Below are 20,190 nucleotides of genomic sequence, written 5' to 3' on the forward strand. Positions count from 1 at the left end.
TTTAAGCACCCCATTAAGCAAGTGAAGCTGGTTGTTTGGTCAGTACATGAGTAGAACGTTCAAGCACACTGCCATTGCTCTTCAATACCACCATAAATAAATGAATACACATTTGCATTATAACCGCAGGCGCTTGTATTGACTAGACTTTCTGTTATTAAGATAGCTCTTTACTCCAGCTAACTCATGTCTGCTACTACCCCTCTAGGAGGCAGTCAGTATTAAATTTTGTTTTTATTTCATATGTTAGCAAAAATGAGGCACCAAAGATCAGCTATTGAGTTCTGGAGAGGGCATAGTAGCAACCTACACATAAATGTAAGTTTCCTAGCTACAAAATTTCTTAATCAAATGGGCAGAATATACTTCCAGTTTCTCTCCACTGGGACCCACGGGGAGAAACTTAACCTTTTTCCCCTGAGGGAATGGTTTGCGATAAGCATACATTTCATTAACAGTAGCATAGGAAAATAAAATCAAATGCCATAATCAATTATGAAATCATCAAATACATAACTTATAGGGATCCGAGAGCAAAGATAATGAGCACCATAGACTTAAACAATACTTTATAATTTTCAAATCACTTGCATATATATATATCTTAATTCTCATGTGATATTTTAAGAATTACACATGTTTACAACCCCTCCTAACCCATATTTCTGCAAGGGTTTAATTGTTCATGCTTCTGTTCTCTGTACACACTCTCCAGAGTGCCGCATTTTAGAATCACACATACACAATCTTTTGAAGATTAAAACTGCAAACATTTTTAACCTATGGCAAAAGGTAAAATTAAAACTGAAATTAGCATTAATCTCTTGAGAGCATCAAAATACCATTAATGTGGGAACAATCAAGCTTTCAAACCAAAAAACAAATTTGAAAAATTACCTCATTTGCATTTGTATCTCACCAGCTTTGTGAGTGCCAGCCTGGTTCAGGTCAACTGCACTTTTTTCAAAGGAAGAATTTTGAATATTGGAAAAATAAACCTCTTTATTTCTACTTGTATCTTATTTCTACTTTCACAATAGTAGGCTACTTTGTAGTCTTGGCTCTACTATAGCCTGTGCAAGCTTTGATTTTTCTCATCAGTAAAACCAGAGAGGTGGATAAAACGATCTCAATACTTTGCCCAATCTCAATGCTCTAATTCTTATTTCAGCAGTACTTCCTTCCTACAACACCTTGCTCATCAGACTTCCTTGGCCCCACTATTCAAGCTGGAACTTTCTGGGTATAAAAGTATTACTGTCATGTTTGTGCCACATCCTGAATCTTAACACATAGGATCATATTATTAATACTAATAATACAACTGATAATATTATTAATACTAATAATACAACTGCCATTTTTGAATGCTTAACAAGTAACAAGAGCTCTAGATACATCTTATCAAAAAATATATCAACATTGTGATGTATATATTATCCAAGTTTTGCATATTAGAAAAGCTAAAGCTTAGAACTGAAGCAAATGGCCCAAAATGGAAACCAAAGCCGTAACATTAATAAGACCACCCTATTTTCAGAATGTCAGGACATGTTTTTTTCACTCCAGTGCACAGGGCAGAACTGTTAGAGTAGTAGGAGGAATGGATGAGTTCATCTGTGACATGTATGCATTTTTTAAAATCTGCACATAAATTCACTATGAGCTCATTTCCTCCTGCAAAAGAAAACTCCTTATAAAGGAAGGTAAGCTTGCAATTTTCACACTATTTCATGGTAAAATGAAAAGATGCACAGGTAGATTCAAAATAGTATTTCTGGAAGCAGTGATATTGAACATCAATCATAAAAATAAAGTAAAATAAAATCTTGGTGTTCTGGTAACTGACAACAAAATTTGAATTTATTCTTCCTTGAAAATAACACTGTTTAATATATACGTATATTATATATATGTATATTATTGTTGCCAGTGCAGACAGTGCCTCCTATCAAGAAGAAACAGGCATACAGTAAACTATATGAAAAACGCCAATTAGAAAAATCAGTAACTCATATTTTAACTACCCATTCCAATATGCTCACCTCATGAATCATGAAGCTTTCTAGGCTGTCCAGTGGGAACAAATACTGTTCCTGACCGGAATGAGCACTGGGCACTGTGTCAAGTCTAGTGCTTTTGGGTGGACCTTATCTGCGTCCTGGGCACTTTCCTCTTTGCACACACTCAGCTGATTTGTCAAAGGGGGCCTTTTGCAGGATTAAAAAACTAGAATATTTTTGTACTACTCCATTTCTTGAATGGGTGCTTTATTTCACAGATTGCAACTGGCTACCTATGGATCACATATCTCTAGAAGTTTTATGTTTGTTTGGCTTATTCTATGTTGGCTCTCATACTGTTTTATTTTGTTTCACTTATCAATTAAATTCAAAGTTCTAGGTTTTCTATTCTAGTCAAGAAGGTAACAAGAACTAGAGATCCCCCCATATGAACAATTTAAAAAGTGAGCAAAATATATGAAACACTTCTTTTCTATATACTGAAGATCTGTCAGTGAAGAAGAGTGATTTCAAGAAGATAGACAAGTTAACGACGTGAGTCTCTATGATTGCTTGAGCTTACGTCCTTAAGGGAGGTTTCCAGGCTACTGTGCAGAAAGAGGAAACCCAGGTGGAGTCCACTGAACACTTTGAGTTGGAAAGTCAGAGCTGAAATTTTGAGAAAAAGCAATGCAGCTAGAAATCACAGGGTGTACTATCAAAAAGAAGAGAACTGAACAGAAAGAAAACAACAATCTGCTTCGGGCTCATCTGGAGCAATCAGCTGAGTAATAAGTGCATGCATGTGATAAAACTACCCAAGGCCAGGTTAAAACCATCAAAAAGATTAGATGTAGCAGTGCCCAGTACTCACCAAGGCCAAAAACAGTGCTTTTGCCTACTGCATAGACTAGCAAATCTTATCATTCATGAGCCAGTAAACATGAAAGAGTCTTGAACTTGCTTCAGTATTGAGGAATATTTAGCCCAAAGTTGAGTGCTATTTCATTCCCACTTAACACATTTTCTTTTCTTTTTTTTTTTTTTTTGGATTGAGAAACTGGACTTTATTAAAATTACGAATGTCTTTTATCAAAACAAGAATTTCAAAGGCAAAAAGCAAACTACAGAGTGGGCAAAGTTATATGTGACACCTGTGACTGATAAGAGACATGAGCATGTCTGAGGAAACAAATTAAGGAGGGATTTCAACATTGTGCAGAGAGCTTACTTTAGTGTCTAAATGAATCACAGATTAAATATGCAATACTTTTAGCAAAAAGAGAAGCCAGAACACTCTTAACGGGTTAAAATAAATCCACCGAATACAAAACTATGGACCTGAGAAACTCACTGCCATTATCAAAACATCTCATTATTCATGCACAGTAATTGACTACTGCTGTAGGGTCTAAAATATATTGGTGTGTTTGGAGACATTTCAGACAAACCTAGTGTACAGAGATATTCCTATTAGTGTTCTAGTCTTGGGTGATGGAACCCGGATACTAAACACTCTCATCAAAAAACGCATGTATCTATTTGTGTAACTGTCAGAGTAATTAGGAAACAGCAAAGTTCCATTATCAAGCACCCCATTTCCTTCTACTGTTTTGTAGTCATCCCCTTCCCATTCCTAACTCTCCATCAGTTCTCTGTTCCTATAAATCTCATTTTGTTGAGAATGTCATATAAATGGAGTCATACAGTATATAACCTTTTTTGTTTGTTTGTTTTGGCCTTGCCCACATAAGTTCCCTGGCCAAGGAACAAACCCTCACCACAGCAGTGACAAAACACTGGATCCTTAACAAGCTGCACCACTGGGGAACTCCAGTATATAGCCTTTTGGTTCTGGCTTTTTTCACTTAAACATAATGCCTTTGACCAATTTGTTATGAGTATCAAAAGTTCATACCTTACTATAAATATTTCATTGTAGAAAAGTGCAAGTCTGTTTATCCATTCCCCAATTGCAGGACATTAGGCTGGTATCTCGTTTATCATAATTACAAATAAAACTACTCTAACTATTAATGTACAGGTTTTTATGTGGTAATAAAATGTCACCACTCTAACCTGAATACCCAGAAGTGGACTGCTGGGTCATAGCATAGGAACATATTTAAATTTATAAGAAACTGCCAAACTGTTTCCCAGAATGACTGTCCACTTTTGCATTTCTACCAGCAATTTAAAAAGTTCCAGTTTTCCCACATTCTCCAAAGTCCTTGCTGTTGTCAGCACTTAAAAGTTTAAATAGGTTTGTAGCAGTATTTCATCATGGTTTTAATTTAATTTCCTTAGTACCTAGAATGGTGTCCATCTTGTTGTTTGTTTGTTTGTTTGTTTTTCTCTGCTTTATAGGGCCATACTTGCAACATATGGAAGTTCCCAGGCTAGGGGTCAAATCAGAGCTGCAGCTGCCAACCTATACCACAGCCACCCACTTAGCACATTTTCAAAGCAAATAATTTCCATGTAACTTAACTATGTCTCAGAATAAAGTTCAAGAATATTTACAGAATACCAAAAACATTCAGGTACCACAAGGTAATATTTACATTATCTGCTATCCAATATAAAGTTACCAGAAATGCGAAGTAGCAGAAAAATATGACATAAAATGAGAACAAACATCTACCAATCAAAACTGATCAAGAATGGACACCAATGTTAGAAATGACAGTTAAAACTCAGTAATAATAAACAACCTTATTTAAAAAATGAACCAAAAACCTTAACAGACACCACATTAAAGAAGATACAAAGGATGACAAATAAGCATATGAATAGATGCTCCACATATATCAGAAATGAAATGCAAAATAAAACAATGAAATAGTACTATGCACTTATTGAAATGGCTGAACTGCAAAATACTGAGAGTGCCAAATGCTAAAGAGGATATGGAGCAACAGAAACTCTTACTTTTTGCTTGTAAGAATGCAACATAGAAGAGCCACTTTGGAAGACAGCTTGGCAGTTTTTTGACAAATTAAACATAATCTTACCATATTATTTAGCAATCATATTCCTTGGCATTTCCCCTAAGTAGCTGAAACTTATGTCCACGTAAATATCTGCATATGAATATAGTAGTTTTATTCTTAATTGAAAAAACTTGGAAGTAATCAAGATGTTCTTTAGTAGGTCAGTGGATAAATAAACAATGATACAGCTAGACAATGAATTATAATTCAGTGCTAAAAAGAAATGAACTATCAAGCCATGAAAGGATATGGAGGAAACTTGAATGCATATTTCTAAGTGAAAACAACGTCAATCTGAAAAGGCTACATACTGTATGAATCCAATGGCATTTTAGAAAAGGCAAAAGTGTTGAGAGAGTAAAAAGGTCAGTACCTGCCAGGGATTTTGGAGAGGGAGGATAAGTGAGTAAGTGAAGTATGGAGGATTTTTTTCTTTTTATGGATGCACCTTTGGCATATGGAAGTTCCTAAGCTAGGGATCAAATCAGAGCTGCAGTTAAGGCCTATACTATAACCATGGCAACACCATATCTGACCTGTGTCTGCAACCTGCACCACAGCTTGCAGCAATGCTGGATTCTTAATCCGTTGAGCGAGACCAAGGATCAAACCCACATCTTCGTGGAGACCACATCATGCCCATTACCTGCTGAGCCACAATAGGAACTCTGCAGGATTTTTAAGTCAGTAATTATACTCAACATGATACCATAGTAATGGATACTTGTTATTATACATTTGTTCAAATAAATGGGAGGTAAGTCACCAAAAGAAATGTAATATTGACTACGGATTTGGGGTGATTATAATATGTCAATGTAGATTCATCAATGTAACAATGTGCTCCCACTCTGCTTGGAGATGGTAATAATAGAGGGAGGCTATGCATGTGTTAGGGTAGAAGATATATGGGAAATAACTATACCTTCTTCTCAATTTTCTTGTGAGCTTAAAATTCTATTCTTTCAAATAAAATCTTAAATAGATAGAAAAAAGTTAATTGGAGACATAGAAGATACAGAGATGCAATCTGAACTTCCTGACATGGAAAGTAAAATATCTGAGTTGAAAAATATACTGGCTTGGATTAATGTATTAGATATTACAGAAGAAAATGTTACTAAATTTTAAACACATAACAATAGAAATAATTTAAAATGAAACACAAAAGATAGAAAGGGGTTGGTGGGGGAGGGGAGAGGGAGAGAAAGAGGAGAGGGAGAGAATGAACCACACAGAGCAGAGTAGACTATAGGACAACTTCAAGATGCTGAATATATATCTAAGTGGAATCTCCAAAAGACAAGGGCAGAAAGAATATTAAATGAAATAATGGCTTGTAAAACTGTCACTGTTTGCAAATGACATGACGCTATACACAGAAATTCTAAACATATTATCAGAAAACTACTAGAGCTCATCAACAAATTAGGTAAAGCTGCAGGATACAAAATCAATACACAGAGATCTCTTGCATTTCTACACATTAACAACAAAAGATCAGAAAGAGAAATTAAGGAAACAATCCCATTTACCATCACATCAAAAAGAATAAACTACCTAGGAATAAACCTACCTAAGGAGACAAAAGACCTGTACTCTGAAAACTCTAAGACACTGATGGAAGAAATAGAAGGTGACACAAACAGGTGGAAAGATATACCATGTCCTTGTTTTGGAAGAAGAATGCTGTCAAAATGACTGTATTATTCAAGGCAATCCACAGATTCAATGCAATCCCTATCAAATTACCAATAGCATTTTTCAAAGAGCTAAACCAAAAAAAATTTAATTTTGTATGGAAACACTGAAGATCCTAAATCTCCAAAAGAATCCTGATAAAGAAAATGGAGCTAGAGGAATCAGGCTCCCTCATTTCAGTCTACACTATAGAACTACAGTGATCAAAACGGTATGGTACTGGCACAAAAACAGAAACACAGATCAATGAAACAGGATAGAAAAATCAGAAATAAACCCAAGCATTATGGCCAATGAATATATGACAAAGGAGGCAAGAATATATGATGAAGAAAAAACTGTCTCTTCAATAGTGGTACTGGGAAAATTGGACAGTTACATATAAAAGGATAAAATTAGAATATTCTCTAACACCATTTACAAAAATAAACTCAAAATGGATTAAAGACCTAAACATAAGGACAGATACTATAAAACTCTTAGAGGAAAACATATGCAGAATGCAGAATACTCTTTGACATAAAATGCATCAATATCTTCTCAGATCCACCTCCTAAAGTAAAGTAAATTAAAAAATAAACAAATGGAACCTAGTTAAAATCTTTTGTACAGGAAAGAAAAGCATAGCAAACTGACGGACAACTCACAGAATGGGAGAAGATCTTTGCAAACAAAGCAACTGACAAGAGATTAATTTCCAAAATTTACACATGACTCATGCAGCCTAATATCAAAAAAAAAAAAAATCCTCCAAAACCCAATCAAAAAATGTGAAGGAGATATAAATACACATTTCTCCAAAGAAGACATACAGATGGCCCAAAAGCACATGAAAAGATATTCAATATCACTATTTATTAGAGAAACATAAATCAAACTACAATGAGGTATCATCTCATACCAGTCATAATGGCCATCATCAAAAAGTCTATAAACAGTAAGGGCTGGAAAGGTTGAAGAGAAAAGGGAACCAACTTACACTGTTGGTGTGAATATAAATTGGTGTAACCACTATGGAAAACAGTATGGAGGTTCCTCAGAAAACTGAAAATAGAACTACCATATGATCCAGCAATCCCACTCCTGGGCATACTGAGAAAACCATAATTTGAGAAGATACATGCACCACAATATTCATTGTAGCACTATTTACAATACCCAAGAAATGGAGGCAACCTAAATGTCCATCAACAAATGAATGTATAAAGAAAATGTGGTACATACACACAATGGAATACTACTCAGCCATAAAAAGAATAAAATAATACCATTTGGAGCAAAATGGCAGGACTTAGAGATTACCATACTAAGTGAAGTAAGTGAGGCAGAAAGACAAACATGATATGATATTATTTATATGTAGAATCTAAAAAAAAAAAAAGATGCAAATAAACTTATTTAGAAAACAGAATCGGATACACAGACTTCTGAAAACAAACTTATGGCTACCAAAAGGGGAATGTGGGTTATAGGGATGGAGTGGGAGTTGAGATTGGTATATGCACACTATTGTATATGAAATGAAGGGTCAATGGGGACCTGCAAAACTCGACCCAATATTCTGTGATAACCTGTATGGGAAATGAATCTGACAAAGAATAGGTATGTGTATAAGTATAAGCAAACCATTTTGTTGTACAGGAGAAATTATCACAACACTGTAAATCACTTCAATAAAACTTTAAAAAATGAGAAAAAAAAGGAGTTCCTGTGGTTCAGTGGGTTATGAACCTGACATGGTATCCATCCATGAGGATGTAGTTCAATCCTGGCCTTACTCAGAGGGCTAGGAATCCAGCATTGCAGTATGCTGTGGTGTAGGTTGTAGATGCAACTCAGATCTGGTGTTGCCCTGGCTGTAGCTTAGGCCAGCAGCTGTGGCCCTGATTCAGCCCCTAGCCTGGAATCTTCCATATGCTGCATGTGCAACCCTAAAGGAAAAGAGAGAGGAAAAAAGATATAATGCCCAACACTTTCTCAGTTTTAAAGAAAACTGCAGACTCACAGGCCCACGTAGCTCAATAAACCCTAAGCAACAGGTACACAAAAAAATTACACCAAAGACATCATAATCAAATCATACAAATGAGTAAAAAAAAACTTAAAAGCAATTACGGGAGGAAAATGACATGTACAGGGTAACTTAAAAATAGATCCACAGATTTCTTACTGAAAATAAGAAAACTATGCAAACTCAAAGACGGTGGAACGGTATCTTCTAAGCAAATATTTTAAAATGACGCTCAGAATCATATATAATCATCTCAACAGATTCAGTAAAAGCACTAGACAAAATGCAACATCAGTTTCTGATCAAGACTCTCCCTGTACTGGAAAGAGAAGATGGCTGCCTTAACTGGAAAAATGGAATCTACAATAAGCCCACAATAATATCATAGTTAATCAAAAAAGGAACATCTTCCATCTAAGACTGGGAACAAATCCAGGATGTCTGCTCTTATCACTTTTACTTGGCATTAACACTGGAAACCTTAGCCAAGGCAATAAGGCAATCAAAATTGTGTCAGGTTTTTTGTGTGTAAAAATGATAAACTGATTTAAAAATTCACATGAAAATAATTCAAAGGTTCTAAAATAGATAAAATAAAAACTTGGTAAGAAAAGGAAAAGTTGGAGGACTAATACTATCTGATTTTAAGATTATATTATGACGTTAAGCTAAAGTAATCTGGAGTGTGCGGTTTTGACATACAGATAGATAAATAGATAACAATCCAGAACCGATCCACACATATATGGAGAACTGAACTTTATTAGAAGTGCAAAAGCAGCTTAGTAGAGAAAGGATAGTGCTTTCAAAAAGTCGTGCAGGAACCACTGGATCTCCATATGCAAAATAAATGAACTTGGGTCTATAACTTACACATTAAATAATTACCTCAAAATGTCTTGAAGACCTAAATGTAAAACATAAGACTATGAGACTTACACAACTAAAATATACAAAAATGATAAAAATGGGTAAAATATTTGGACAGTTAAGTAAATAAAATACATGGAGAGCACATAAATATATGATAAGATACTTGAAATAATTAGTCATTAGAGAAATGCAAAGATAAAAATGCACATGTAAAAAAAATTTAAAAATGCGTATGAATTAGAATGGCTAAAATTTAAGATTTACTTGACCAAGTCTTCTATATATTGGTGATGAAAATGTAAAATGGTACGGTCATTTGGGAAGCATCTTAAAAATTAAATGTATTCCTAATATATGTTCCAGCTATTCTCCTCTTAGGTATTTCTTCAAGAGAAATATAAATATACTACCAAACCAACATTTATACATGTGTTCCTAACAACTTTATTTTTTTATAACGAAAAACTAGAAACAAATCAAATGGCCATTAAAGGTGACTGCCTAAACAAACTGCTCTATTTTAATATGACAAAATGCCACTCAGCAATAAAAAGAAAGAAATGAATTATTGCTAAACATGGACAGTCTCAAAATAACTATGTCAAGTAAAAGGAACCATACAAGAGAAGAATGCATACTATATGATCTATTTATATAAAATTCTAGAATTGTAAACTTAAAAATTACATTCTATAGTATTAGAAAGCAAATCAAGGATTGTCTGGCGTGGCGGGCAGTTAGGAGGGATGGCTTCAATGGGACCATCAGGGGAGAACATTTTCAGGGTGACAGATGTTCTCATTTTCCTGTCTGTGATGGTTTCATGGGGATAGACAAATGTCAAAATTTAATAAGTTGTTTACTTTAAATGTGTAGATTTAGTTTTCAATTATACATCAATAAAATTGCCTTGAAACTTTGAAATTTCCAGCTTCTCCTGGAAGCTCTAGCTGCATTACACCTGCAGGATTTCACCTGCTTCTTCCACAAGATATTTGCCATAGTCCCTGTCCCTCCCCTTTGTTTCCCCATCCTGCTTTATTCATTTGCTTACTGCCTTAGGAATAAGAATTTCTGATTACTAATTGATTTCCTGTTTTCTGTTGACAAATAAAGAGATATTAAAATGGTGTCTCCCAGAAGTTTGAAGGGAAAAAGCACCCAAATGTTTTAACTCTCTTTATGATAGCCTCTGTTATTTGGTCTCAACTAATTTTCCAATCCTTTTTTCTAATACTCCTTTCATCAGCCAATATAATTCATATATATATATATTCATATATATGTCATACACACTATTGCCCACATTGCCAAACAAGCTGTATACGTTGAGTTTTCTTACACAGCATGTTAATGAGTTCCAGGTTTAAACAAGAAAGGAAAGAAGGGAAAGAAAGGAAAGAAGGAAGGAAGGAAGGAAAAAAAGAAAGAAGGAAAGGAAAGGAAAAGGAAGAAAAGGAAGAAAAGTAAAGGAAGAAAAGTAAAGAAAAACAAAGGAAGAGAGAAAAAGAAGGTCTGCCTTTCGTTGGTCTGCCTTTAAACTCCTAGCTAGGGATTTTCATTTCTACCAAACGGTAATTGGAAGTCATCTTATCTCTCTCCAAGAAGGAGTGATAGAAAGAAAAGAACCCTTGACAGAAAAATGATTTTCTGCTGTTTGGTACAAGATATAAGAGTTTTAAAATAAATGACCTCACAGAAAATGAGAGGTTTTAAAAATTATCATCAACCATTTCATCAGTACAGGCTGGTGTAGCTGTGATGGGCCAGGTGACACACAGGGTCTTTCTACTGTCTTTAGTCATATATCTTCAGATGTCAAAATATTGCTGAATCAAGCCTGTAAATGCCTCCCTATATTGGGTTATAACCTTTTTTTCTCTCTTGCAAAGTCACCCTAGCCATGATATCTCTTTTTTGTTTATAATTTTTATTTACTTGCTTCTAAAGATGAGGAAAATAAATATTATGAGATTACTAAGTGAATTCATAATATTGTAATTTCTTTCTTTTTGTAATTTCTGCAGGTATACAATTAAAATATGAGATGATAATTGTTTGTCTATTTTGCATGCCTGTCTTAAATTTATCCTCAAATAGTTTTGCATGTATAATAGTTTCACATTATATACTTACAAATAAAACTTCTCATCCCATACTGGATTCAAGTTTCCAAAAATGGTTTTAGTCCTTCTTTTGTTCTTCCCGACTTGAACCGTAACATATGGGTCACTTGACCCTGTTTTGTCCTTTGCCTGCAAGCCTTGTGCAGAAACCACTGAAATAAAGCAAATTAAAACTTTAAATATAAAGATTTCCTCAGAAACAAAAAATGATAATAAGGAATCTTTTTTTATTATTTTGTACCCTGGGTTTGCAGTTATATCCCCACTGCTTTCATTCTCATGAGCAACAGTACTTTTAAAAAGTTTTGGAGTTCCCGTCGTGGCGCAGTGGTTAACGAATCCGACTAGGAACCATGAGGTTGCAGGTTTGGTCCCTGCCCTTGCTCAGTGGGTTAAGGATCTGGCGTTGCCGTGAGCTGTGGTGTAGGTTGCAGACGCTGCTCGGATCCCGCCTTGCTGTGGCTCTAGCGTAGGCCAGTGGCTACAGCTCCGATTGGACCCCTAGCCTGGGAACCTCCATATGCTGCGGGAGCGGCCCAAGCAATAGCAAAAAAGACAAAAAAAAAAAAAAAAAAAAAAAAAAAAAAAAAAAAAAGTAAAAAGTTTTAATAAAAGATTGAATCGGTGAACATCAAAACCTTCCTTTGATTAACACTTGCTTATTCCTACAATGAATATATTTATATACATACATATGCATATATATGTATTAGCTATATACTCATATATGTTATATATACATATATATATCTCACTGTATATATGTACAGAGAACTGAGAATGCCCACACAATAAGCCAATTACCCAATATAATTCAAAGGTCTGTGATTTAAAATGTATTTATTTATGAGTTTGCTGTCAAATCAACCCAGTAGAAGGAGCATATTTATTTTACCTTTTGAATACAATATGGGTAAGTTAAGAGGCACAGTAAATATTAACATGATAACATTGGAATTTGCTGTAACTGTTACAAGCAGCTTCAAGAAGTTCAAATTACTAAACATCATTAAATGCAAATTGCCTTGACTTGAGGATCAAACAGATGAGGGATATTGTTCCAGGAGTAAGTAAAATGATATTTGTTTTCTCATTAAGAAAAACTGATTGAAGAGATTATTGGCTACTCTTGTCATTTATCAGTGGCAGGCAGCCACAAATTTAATCTCTTATAAACTGCAGGGTATTGATGAGTGTATTGCAAAAAAGAACTTTCTTCCTCTGGAAGAGCTTTGATTAGAACAAGATACAGACTGAAATTACATCAATTCTCTAGTATACATTTTAGAAATTTGAAGTACTGATTAGATGTGTCAATACTGACAAGACTGAAAAATTCAGTATATTTTACCTATAACTGTTATTGGCATTGATTTCTAAGACATAGAAAAATCTCAATGTGGAATAAAAATTGTAAAGGAGACTTATTTTTACCTGTAATGGTTATTTTTGCTGACCACTTAGATGTCCCATCCAGTACACTCTGTTTGGCTGCCTTTGTGTACTGCACAAAATCTTCTTTAGAAATCTGAAACATTTCCTGAATGACTTCAAACACCTCTGGCCTGTTTTTCTCCCTGATCTTCATTCTTTCTTTCATAGCTGAAATAATGGTCTGAGTCTTGTCTTCTGCACCATGCTTAGAACTCTTTTCTGCTGCTCCTGTAATAGAAAAATCAATAGTGATGTAAATATACAGGAAGTTCCTTTTTGATAGCCCAAGAGAGCAGGAGGAAAAAAAAAGGAAGAATGAGAGAATGACTGAGCGCTTTAATTCTAAGAAGTCAAAGTGCCTTTTTCAGAAAATCTCAGAAGAACAAGCACTATTACTGAACAAGCCTTACTATTTACTGAACCCACACAGCTCATCTTATTTTCCTAATAAAACTTTCCTAATAAAAAATAAAATAAATAAATAAAAAATAAAATAAATAAAAAATAAAACTTTCCTAATAAAAAAGTATTTGTGATGTGAATTGCCAGTTCTTTGGGTTTATTATTTTCCTTCAGAACTAGCCCTTGTGGTATTAGTTATTGGCAAGGAAATGGACCTTCATGACCAGTTTTTTTGTTTGTTTGTTTTATGACTGAACTGAATCACAGTTGTGCAAATATTTGGTTTGAATTTTCAAAAACAAATTTTAGAACCAACAAGAACACGCACATCAGATGTGTTACATACCACGCGCATTTACCCAATGGGTAACCAAAGTAAAATTGAGACACAGACTGGACATATAAAGCAAATGTCATTTGAAAATCAACATTTCAAATACTTTTGTTCATCTAAAGTACCTAATTATTTTTACCAATGAGATTCATCACAATGAAAATCTTACATTTTTTCTTGTGAAATAAATACAATTGTTATTTATTATATTGAAATATAGCATGAGATATCACTTGGAATGAAAATGATTTTACTATTTAAATTGGTTTTGGATACCGCTACTGGACCACCTCTACCTCATGGGCCACAGACTCAAATCTCATGCTGTAGTTTTAAACAGGCTGAATCTTCACTTTCCACTCAAAACACTTTGATTTCTAGGACAGTGGTTTTTGTGTGTGTGTGTGTGTGGGATTTGTTTGTTTTTTTCTTTTTAATGATTGGCCTCAACTTTCTGGGCACTTTTGTTTATAACATAAAACATGGCAGTGATGGATTTCCCAAAGCCCATTCTTGAGTCCTTCACCTTCTCCAACCACAAGCCCGATAGTCTCAGTGCTCTGTGTGGCTTCTGGGTTGCTCAATGTTCCACCAGCAAATAGTGGACCGTAATTCCAGCACTCATGGTCCTTTCCTGAGTTTCAGGTAGGAAAGCAAAAGGTCATGTATCAGGGTGTACGGGAACTGCCACTGCTGAAATCAAACATCTTTTGGCACAGAAGCAACTGATACATAAGGAAAAGAATAAGAAAACTTGTGTTTAGAAGTAGTAATTGTTCCAAATTTTACCTCCATGACTGTAAATATTGACCAAATGCTATTATATTTTTGAAATATTGTATTTATGCAATAGGTATACTAATATCTCATAAAATTTAGAAAGTGAATGTGATAATTTATTTGTACAATTCCTACCACAAAGAGTAGCCTTAGTAATGTTCTTTGAATTGAATTCTGTTTATGTTAGGTTCATACAGAAGCTAAGACAAAAAAGGAAAGGTCGACTATCAACTTTCCTTATAACAAATTCATAAAAGAAAGCTGACAGCAGCATTTTAGTGAACATCTTCATTTATTTGAAAATATACTTGTTTTCTAAAGTAGAAAAAAGTACTTTCATAATAATCAAGGTATAATTAGAGTAAGCTCAAAGAGATAATCTATTGGTAGAAAGGAATTTTTTTTTTAAACTTTGAGGACTTAAACTACATTTAAAAATAAAAAAAATAATGTATTCAATACAAGAGATAATTCTAAATGCCTTAGTCATCTGTTAAAACAGGCTCTAGGACAGCTTCACATTTATGAATTGTGCACCCTTAAGCAATTAAGTTTGTTTGTAATTTACCAATAGTGGCTTAGCTCCATAGTACATAATTCTCATATGGTAAAAATTAGCTTAGGTTAGACTATATAGTTGCAATAGGTATATTTTACTTCAAGTATTACAGTACTCACTAAATACAAAGGACAGCAGTGGCTTGAAAAAGTTACATGACACATTCAGAGTGCCCCAAACTCTGGTTTGTAGAAACCTATCTAAGAATGTTCCAAAGGTTAGAAGTGTCATAAAAACGTTGAGTTCTCCCAAATTTCTAAACAACTATTATTGTTGTGGGTATCAATTCCTTCAAAGCCCTAGAAAAGAGTCCCCAAGAGTTAAATGTATTTTGGATTATTTTTCTAAAAACAGGAAGAGCCACCTGACTACCACCCACGTAATAAGTGCTCATTCCAAAAATAACTACCAAATTCAAGATTGGAATGCCCAGAGATGTTTCTTCCTAATAAATTAAATCTCTATACATAATGACTAGCTCTTGAAATCCTTTAAATAAATAATTAATTAGGAAAGCTTGACAATTAGCTTTGAAATCATTCACCAATGCTCTTGATGTTGGAATAGCATATCAACTCTAATATGTACAGATAACAGACAACCCATAAATTGTGAAATCACCAATGAGGAGAGCCCATTAAAAGATACTTATGTTTAAGTCTTTTATCTGTTATTTCTAGAAAAGATGCATAGCTTTTTAAGAGTTCTAGTTTTATATTTTTGATCTGAAGGAAACAATTAACTTAGGTCTATTTAGTTCAGGGCTACACAACAGATTCATAATTTTTGACACCCATCTACAATGACTTTTCATTGCCTTACTATTTACTGAACCCACACAGCTCATCTTATTTTCCTAATAAAACTTTAAGTATTTGTGATGTGAATTGCCAGTTCTTTGGGTTTATTATTTTCCTTCAGGCTTATTCTGTTTATCTTGAATTCATCAGAGATAAACACATTTGTATTTAACTTCTTTGCAGAATAGATACTGACTCACGGACTTTAAAAAACTTATGGTTTCCAAATGAGACAGGCTGGGGGAAGGGGGTGGGGGGGATGCACTGGGGGTTTGGGATGGAAATGCTATAAAACTGGGTTGTGAGGATAGTTGTACAACTATAAATGTAATAAAATTCATAAAAACATATTTGTATTTATATGAGGCTTCCATCAGAGTGTGTGGTGGATCTAGCAGCTTCATTGAAATACAGTAATATGTAAACCAGAGATCAACAATAAATGAGATCAAAAGAGATGTTACACAGTGAAAGCACTTTGTAAGTGTAAAACATTATCCAAATGGAATGCATCTTTGTTACTTTTAAAAACATTTAATTGACAGATCAGACAAGCCAATTATGCACAGCAAAACTGCAAGAGGATTCAGCCTTAGACAGGAGCAAACATCCCACTTGGTTCCCTTCCACATAATTTAATGGAGCAGCCAATTAACTAGAAACCTTCATTTTTCTTTAATTTTTATTCATTACCCAAAGCATCTAAATTTCATGTGAAATTCAGAGTTTACCACTTTTACATGGTGATTTACAATTTCAGTTTTCCTCCCCAATAAGTATCTATATACATGTAACAAAGTCTCCCTTGGCCTCAGTCTCTCCTCTTTCCTCTTTTTCTCAACAGTTGTTCTAAAATATTTCTACTCTCTTCAAGTCACCTACCTCCACTATCCTCCATTCTCAGCTATGATTTGATCGCTTCTTTAACAGAAATGTAGCCTTAGTAAAATCAGTGATCACATTTTCTCCCCCACCCCAAGGGAAAAAGCCAAACAACAAAAGCCAATTTTGATTTATAGCATTGGCAGATTTCTGTTGTACATACTCCACACATGGCTGATTTCAAGCAACTGCCTCACAAAATTCTTCAGTATTTATCAGTTAACACTGATACAACTACCTGAATGTGTGTGTATACACACACACACATATATCTCCAACACTCTAACCTTCTAGCCTTTCAGGCTAACTTCAAAAAAAAATGATTTGTGATAGAATGTAAAATAAAATGATTACTATATTTATTTAATTTGGCTCTAGGTTTAATTTAATGTGCCATAAACTTTGTGCACACTGTTACCATAAGGTCAAAATCCCGTAAGAAATAGGAATGGATTCAATGTAAAATGATAAACAGGCTATGGAATATATCTTCTGAAGAGAAAAAATACACCTGAACCTTGGCTTCAGATTTGGGATTTTCAGAAAACAAATGTGTGCCCACCATTTTTAAAAGCACAATTTGGTTGGCATATACACATCATGCATTAATAGCATAAAACAAAGGTGGAAGGACAAATATAAATGGAAAAAATAAATCAAGAAAATCACTTTTGAGAGTTCCCTGGCGGCATAGCAGGTTAAGGATCCAGTGCTGTCACTGCTGTGGCATGGGTTAGATCCCTGGTCTGGAACTTCCACATGCCACAGATAGGGCCAAAAAGAAAAAAAAAAAAAATCCCTTTTAAATAAGACAAAAGAGCATAGTGCTCACAGTGCTGTGGGTATAGAAGGAGACAGCCTTGTCTATGAATCCTGATTTGCCACCTACTAACCCTTTGAACTTGGGCTAGCTACTTTTTCTCCATAAGCCTTGGTTTCTTCATCTGAAAAACACAAGGAAATCACAGTACTGTCTTTATTTACAAGGTCATTGTAAGCATTAAATGAGATATGATATAGTTTCACTAATAAAAACTAAGTATAGGGATTTCAGAACATCAGAGAAATGAAAATATAAGCATTTGTACACACTACTATATATAAAATAGATAACCAACAAGGACCTACTGTATAGAACAGGGAAGTATGCTCAATATTTTGTAATAATCTATAAAGGAAAAGAATCTGTAAAAGAATGGATATGTGTAAAAAAAAATACATGTGTACATATAACTGACTCACTTTGCTGTACACCTGAAACACAACACTGTAAATCAACTATACTTCAATAAAAACATAAAATAGAGTCAAGGATCTAAGCATTCGTTAAAGAATTTCACATTCAATTAAAATTTAAGGAATTTGGGGGTTTTGAGCTTCATAATTACTTGCCTTGTGAACTCCTTGAAAATTTTGTTCTAGACAGTGCCATGCTCGGTGTCTGCCAAAGCCTAAATGTGCTATAAAGTATTTACTAGATAGGGAGCAGATGAAGTACTTGAAGATACAAGACAACAGAATTCAAATAATAAATTAATATCCATAAGCCCTTATCTGCACTTGAGGCTAGTGAACCCTGGGGTAACAGGTGGTTAACAAAAGTGGATAGTGTACTCAGAGTCTGATACTGAGGCCTATTATATCCTAAGAGTGTCTAGCATGAGGAACTTCACTGCTTTTCTTTTCTTTCCCAGTAAAATCACGTAGGTGGACCTGCTTTTGACGCCTCTGTTTTTCTTTCCCATGAAACTGTGTAGGTGGGCATGTAGTTGGCATTTTTCTACCCTTTCCCTTTAGTTGCTTTACAACCAAGATAATCGTAACCCTCATCTTTCAACCTGCCTTCCATCTTTCAAGAAACAGCCCTGCAACTCCCCCATCTTCAAGTCAGCTGCCTCCTTTTTCTTAGAAGGTCAAAGTCAAACATACCCACAATTTCTCACAAACAACAAAAGGCTGTTGTTGAACAGGAGGGTAGCTGGAGAAGTACAGATCTGGCACAGAGCCATCTCCCATTCTTGTAGGTGGTCCCATCATTGGTGGTGGGGAATGTGGGCAGGGAGCCCCCTTTCAAGGAACTGCCACCTTCTACAAAGTGACTTTACTGTAAGCCTACAGACAACAACAAGCAAAACCACCTTCCCTCTCCTCTCCCTCCACCTATACCAACCCCACCATATTTAATCATCCTATTTTCACTAAATGCAAACTTTTAGAATAAGTTTAGAAACTTTTGCTTACCAAAAAACCCCCACAAAATCAGGAATCCACTCTCACCATCCTATGTCAAAACTACAGTTCAAAAACATTATCTAGATACACATTTTCTCAAGATTTCACCAATCATTTCAGAGTCTAGAACTATCTATAGAGACTAAGGGAGCAAATTAATCATAAAAATAAAATGGGGGCCCAACTTCAAAAATGGTTTATTATGTAAAGGAAAAAGAAGCAAGGAAAAGATGGGAAGAGGAAAAATCATTTTGGTCTTACTACTCTTAGATTTCTTCATATACTTTTCAAAAAACAAAAAAGGAAACAAAGAAAAATCAAACACCAGAGTCCCTTCTTTTTCTCTTTTTTTAAAAATAGCCCCCAACATTTGGAAACACTAACAAGACTGGCTGTCACTGTGGTGGAGGCTGGCCCAGCCGTCCTGCTGGGTTATGCTGCTCTCCCTCTCTGGCTGAGAGTGAGCAATCTCACAGGACACTGGTCTCACACATGGTTCCTCTTACACCAATACAGGCAAGCCCACTTTGTAAGTTTTTCTAAATGCAAAAGTAAACAAGCTCACAATGTAACCACAAAATACCAAACATCCTTCACTAATATGAATGAGTACTGTTTCTTTACTAAGCACCGATTTTAGCCTCACTCTCTACTGCTTTCCTGGTATTTTTTTTTTTTTTTTTAATGTTCACAATAACAGAATTGTCCTCCCTGTGAGGCAACACCTAATCCAGAGAAATCCTCTGTTTTCAATGTCCTCTTACTAAGAAACTCCATGGTTCTCCAAGGTGTACATTTTCCATGGAAGCAATGGGTAATAAACTGAAATTTAAAACCATAAGTGCAGACCTGCTCTACAGAGGACGGACCTTTACCTAATATTCTGTGATAACCTATATAGGAAAATAATCTGAAAAAGAATGGATAGGTGTATATGTGTAATTGATTCACTCTACTGCACAGCAAAAATTATCACAACATTGCAAATCAACTGTATTTCAATAAAACTTTAAAAAATGGGAAAAAAAAATGTGTGTCCCTTGTGCTCTTCAGCTGGAGG

General features: G+C 34.8%; 1 protein-coding gene across 5 annotated transcripts in view; it reads right to left on the reverse strand.

The window, feature by feature from the left end:
* The window catches only part of UNC13C (unc-13 homolog C), a 599,284-nt gene that overhangs the window by 329,145 nt on the left and 249,949 nt on the right, over nucleotides 1-20,190 (reverse strand). For all 5 annotated transcript variants that reach the window (XM_084969723.1, XM_084969731.1, XM_084969719.1 and 2 more), the window contains 2 exons: nucleotides 13,142-13,369; nucleotides 11,718-11,859 (listed from right to left, as the gene is read on the reverse strand). In XM_084969723.1, the coding sequence (XP_084825849.1) occupies nucleotides 11,718-11,859; nucleotides 13,142-13,369 (370 nt within the window). The remainder of the gene's footprint in view (nucleotides 1-11,717; nucleotides 11,860-13,141; nucleotides 13,370-20,190) is intronic.

This window comes from Sus scrofa, chromosome 1 (genome assembly GCF_054392235.1).
Source record: "Sus scrofa isolate SSC_HxYL_T2T_F1_AM1 chromosome 1, Sscrofa_HxYL_maternal_Yorkshire_Landrace_v2.0, whole genome shotgun sequence".
NCBI classification, from domain to species: domain Eukaryota; kingdom Metazoa; phylum Chordata; class Mammalia; order Artiodactyla; family Suidae; genus Sus; species Sus scrofa.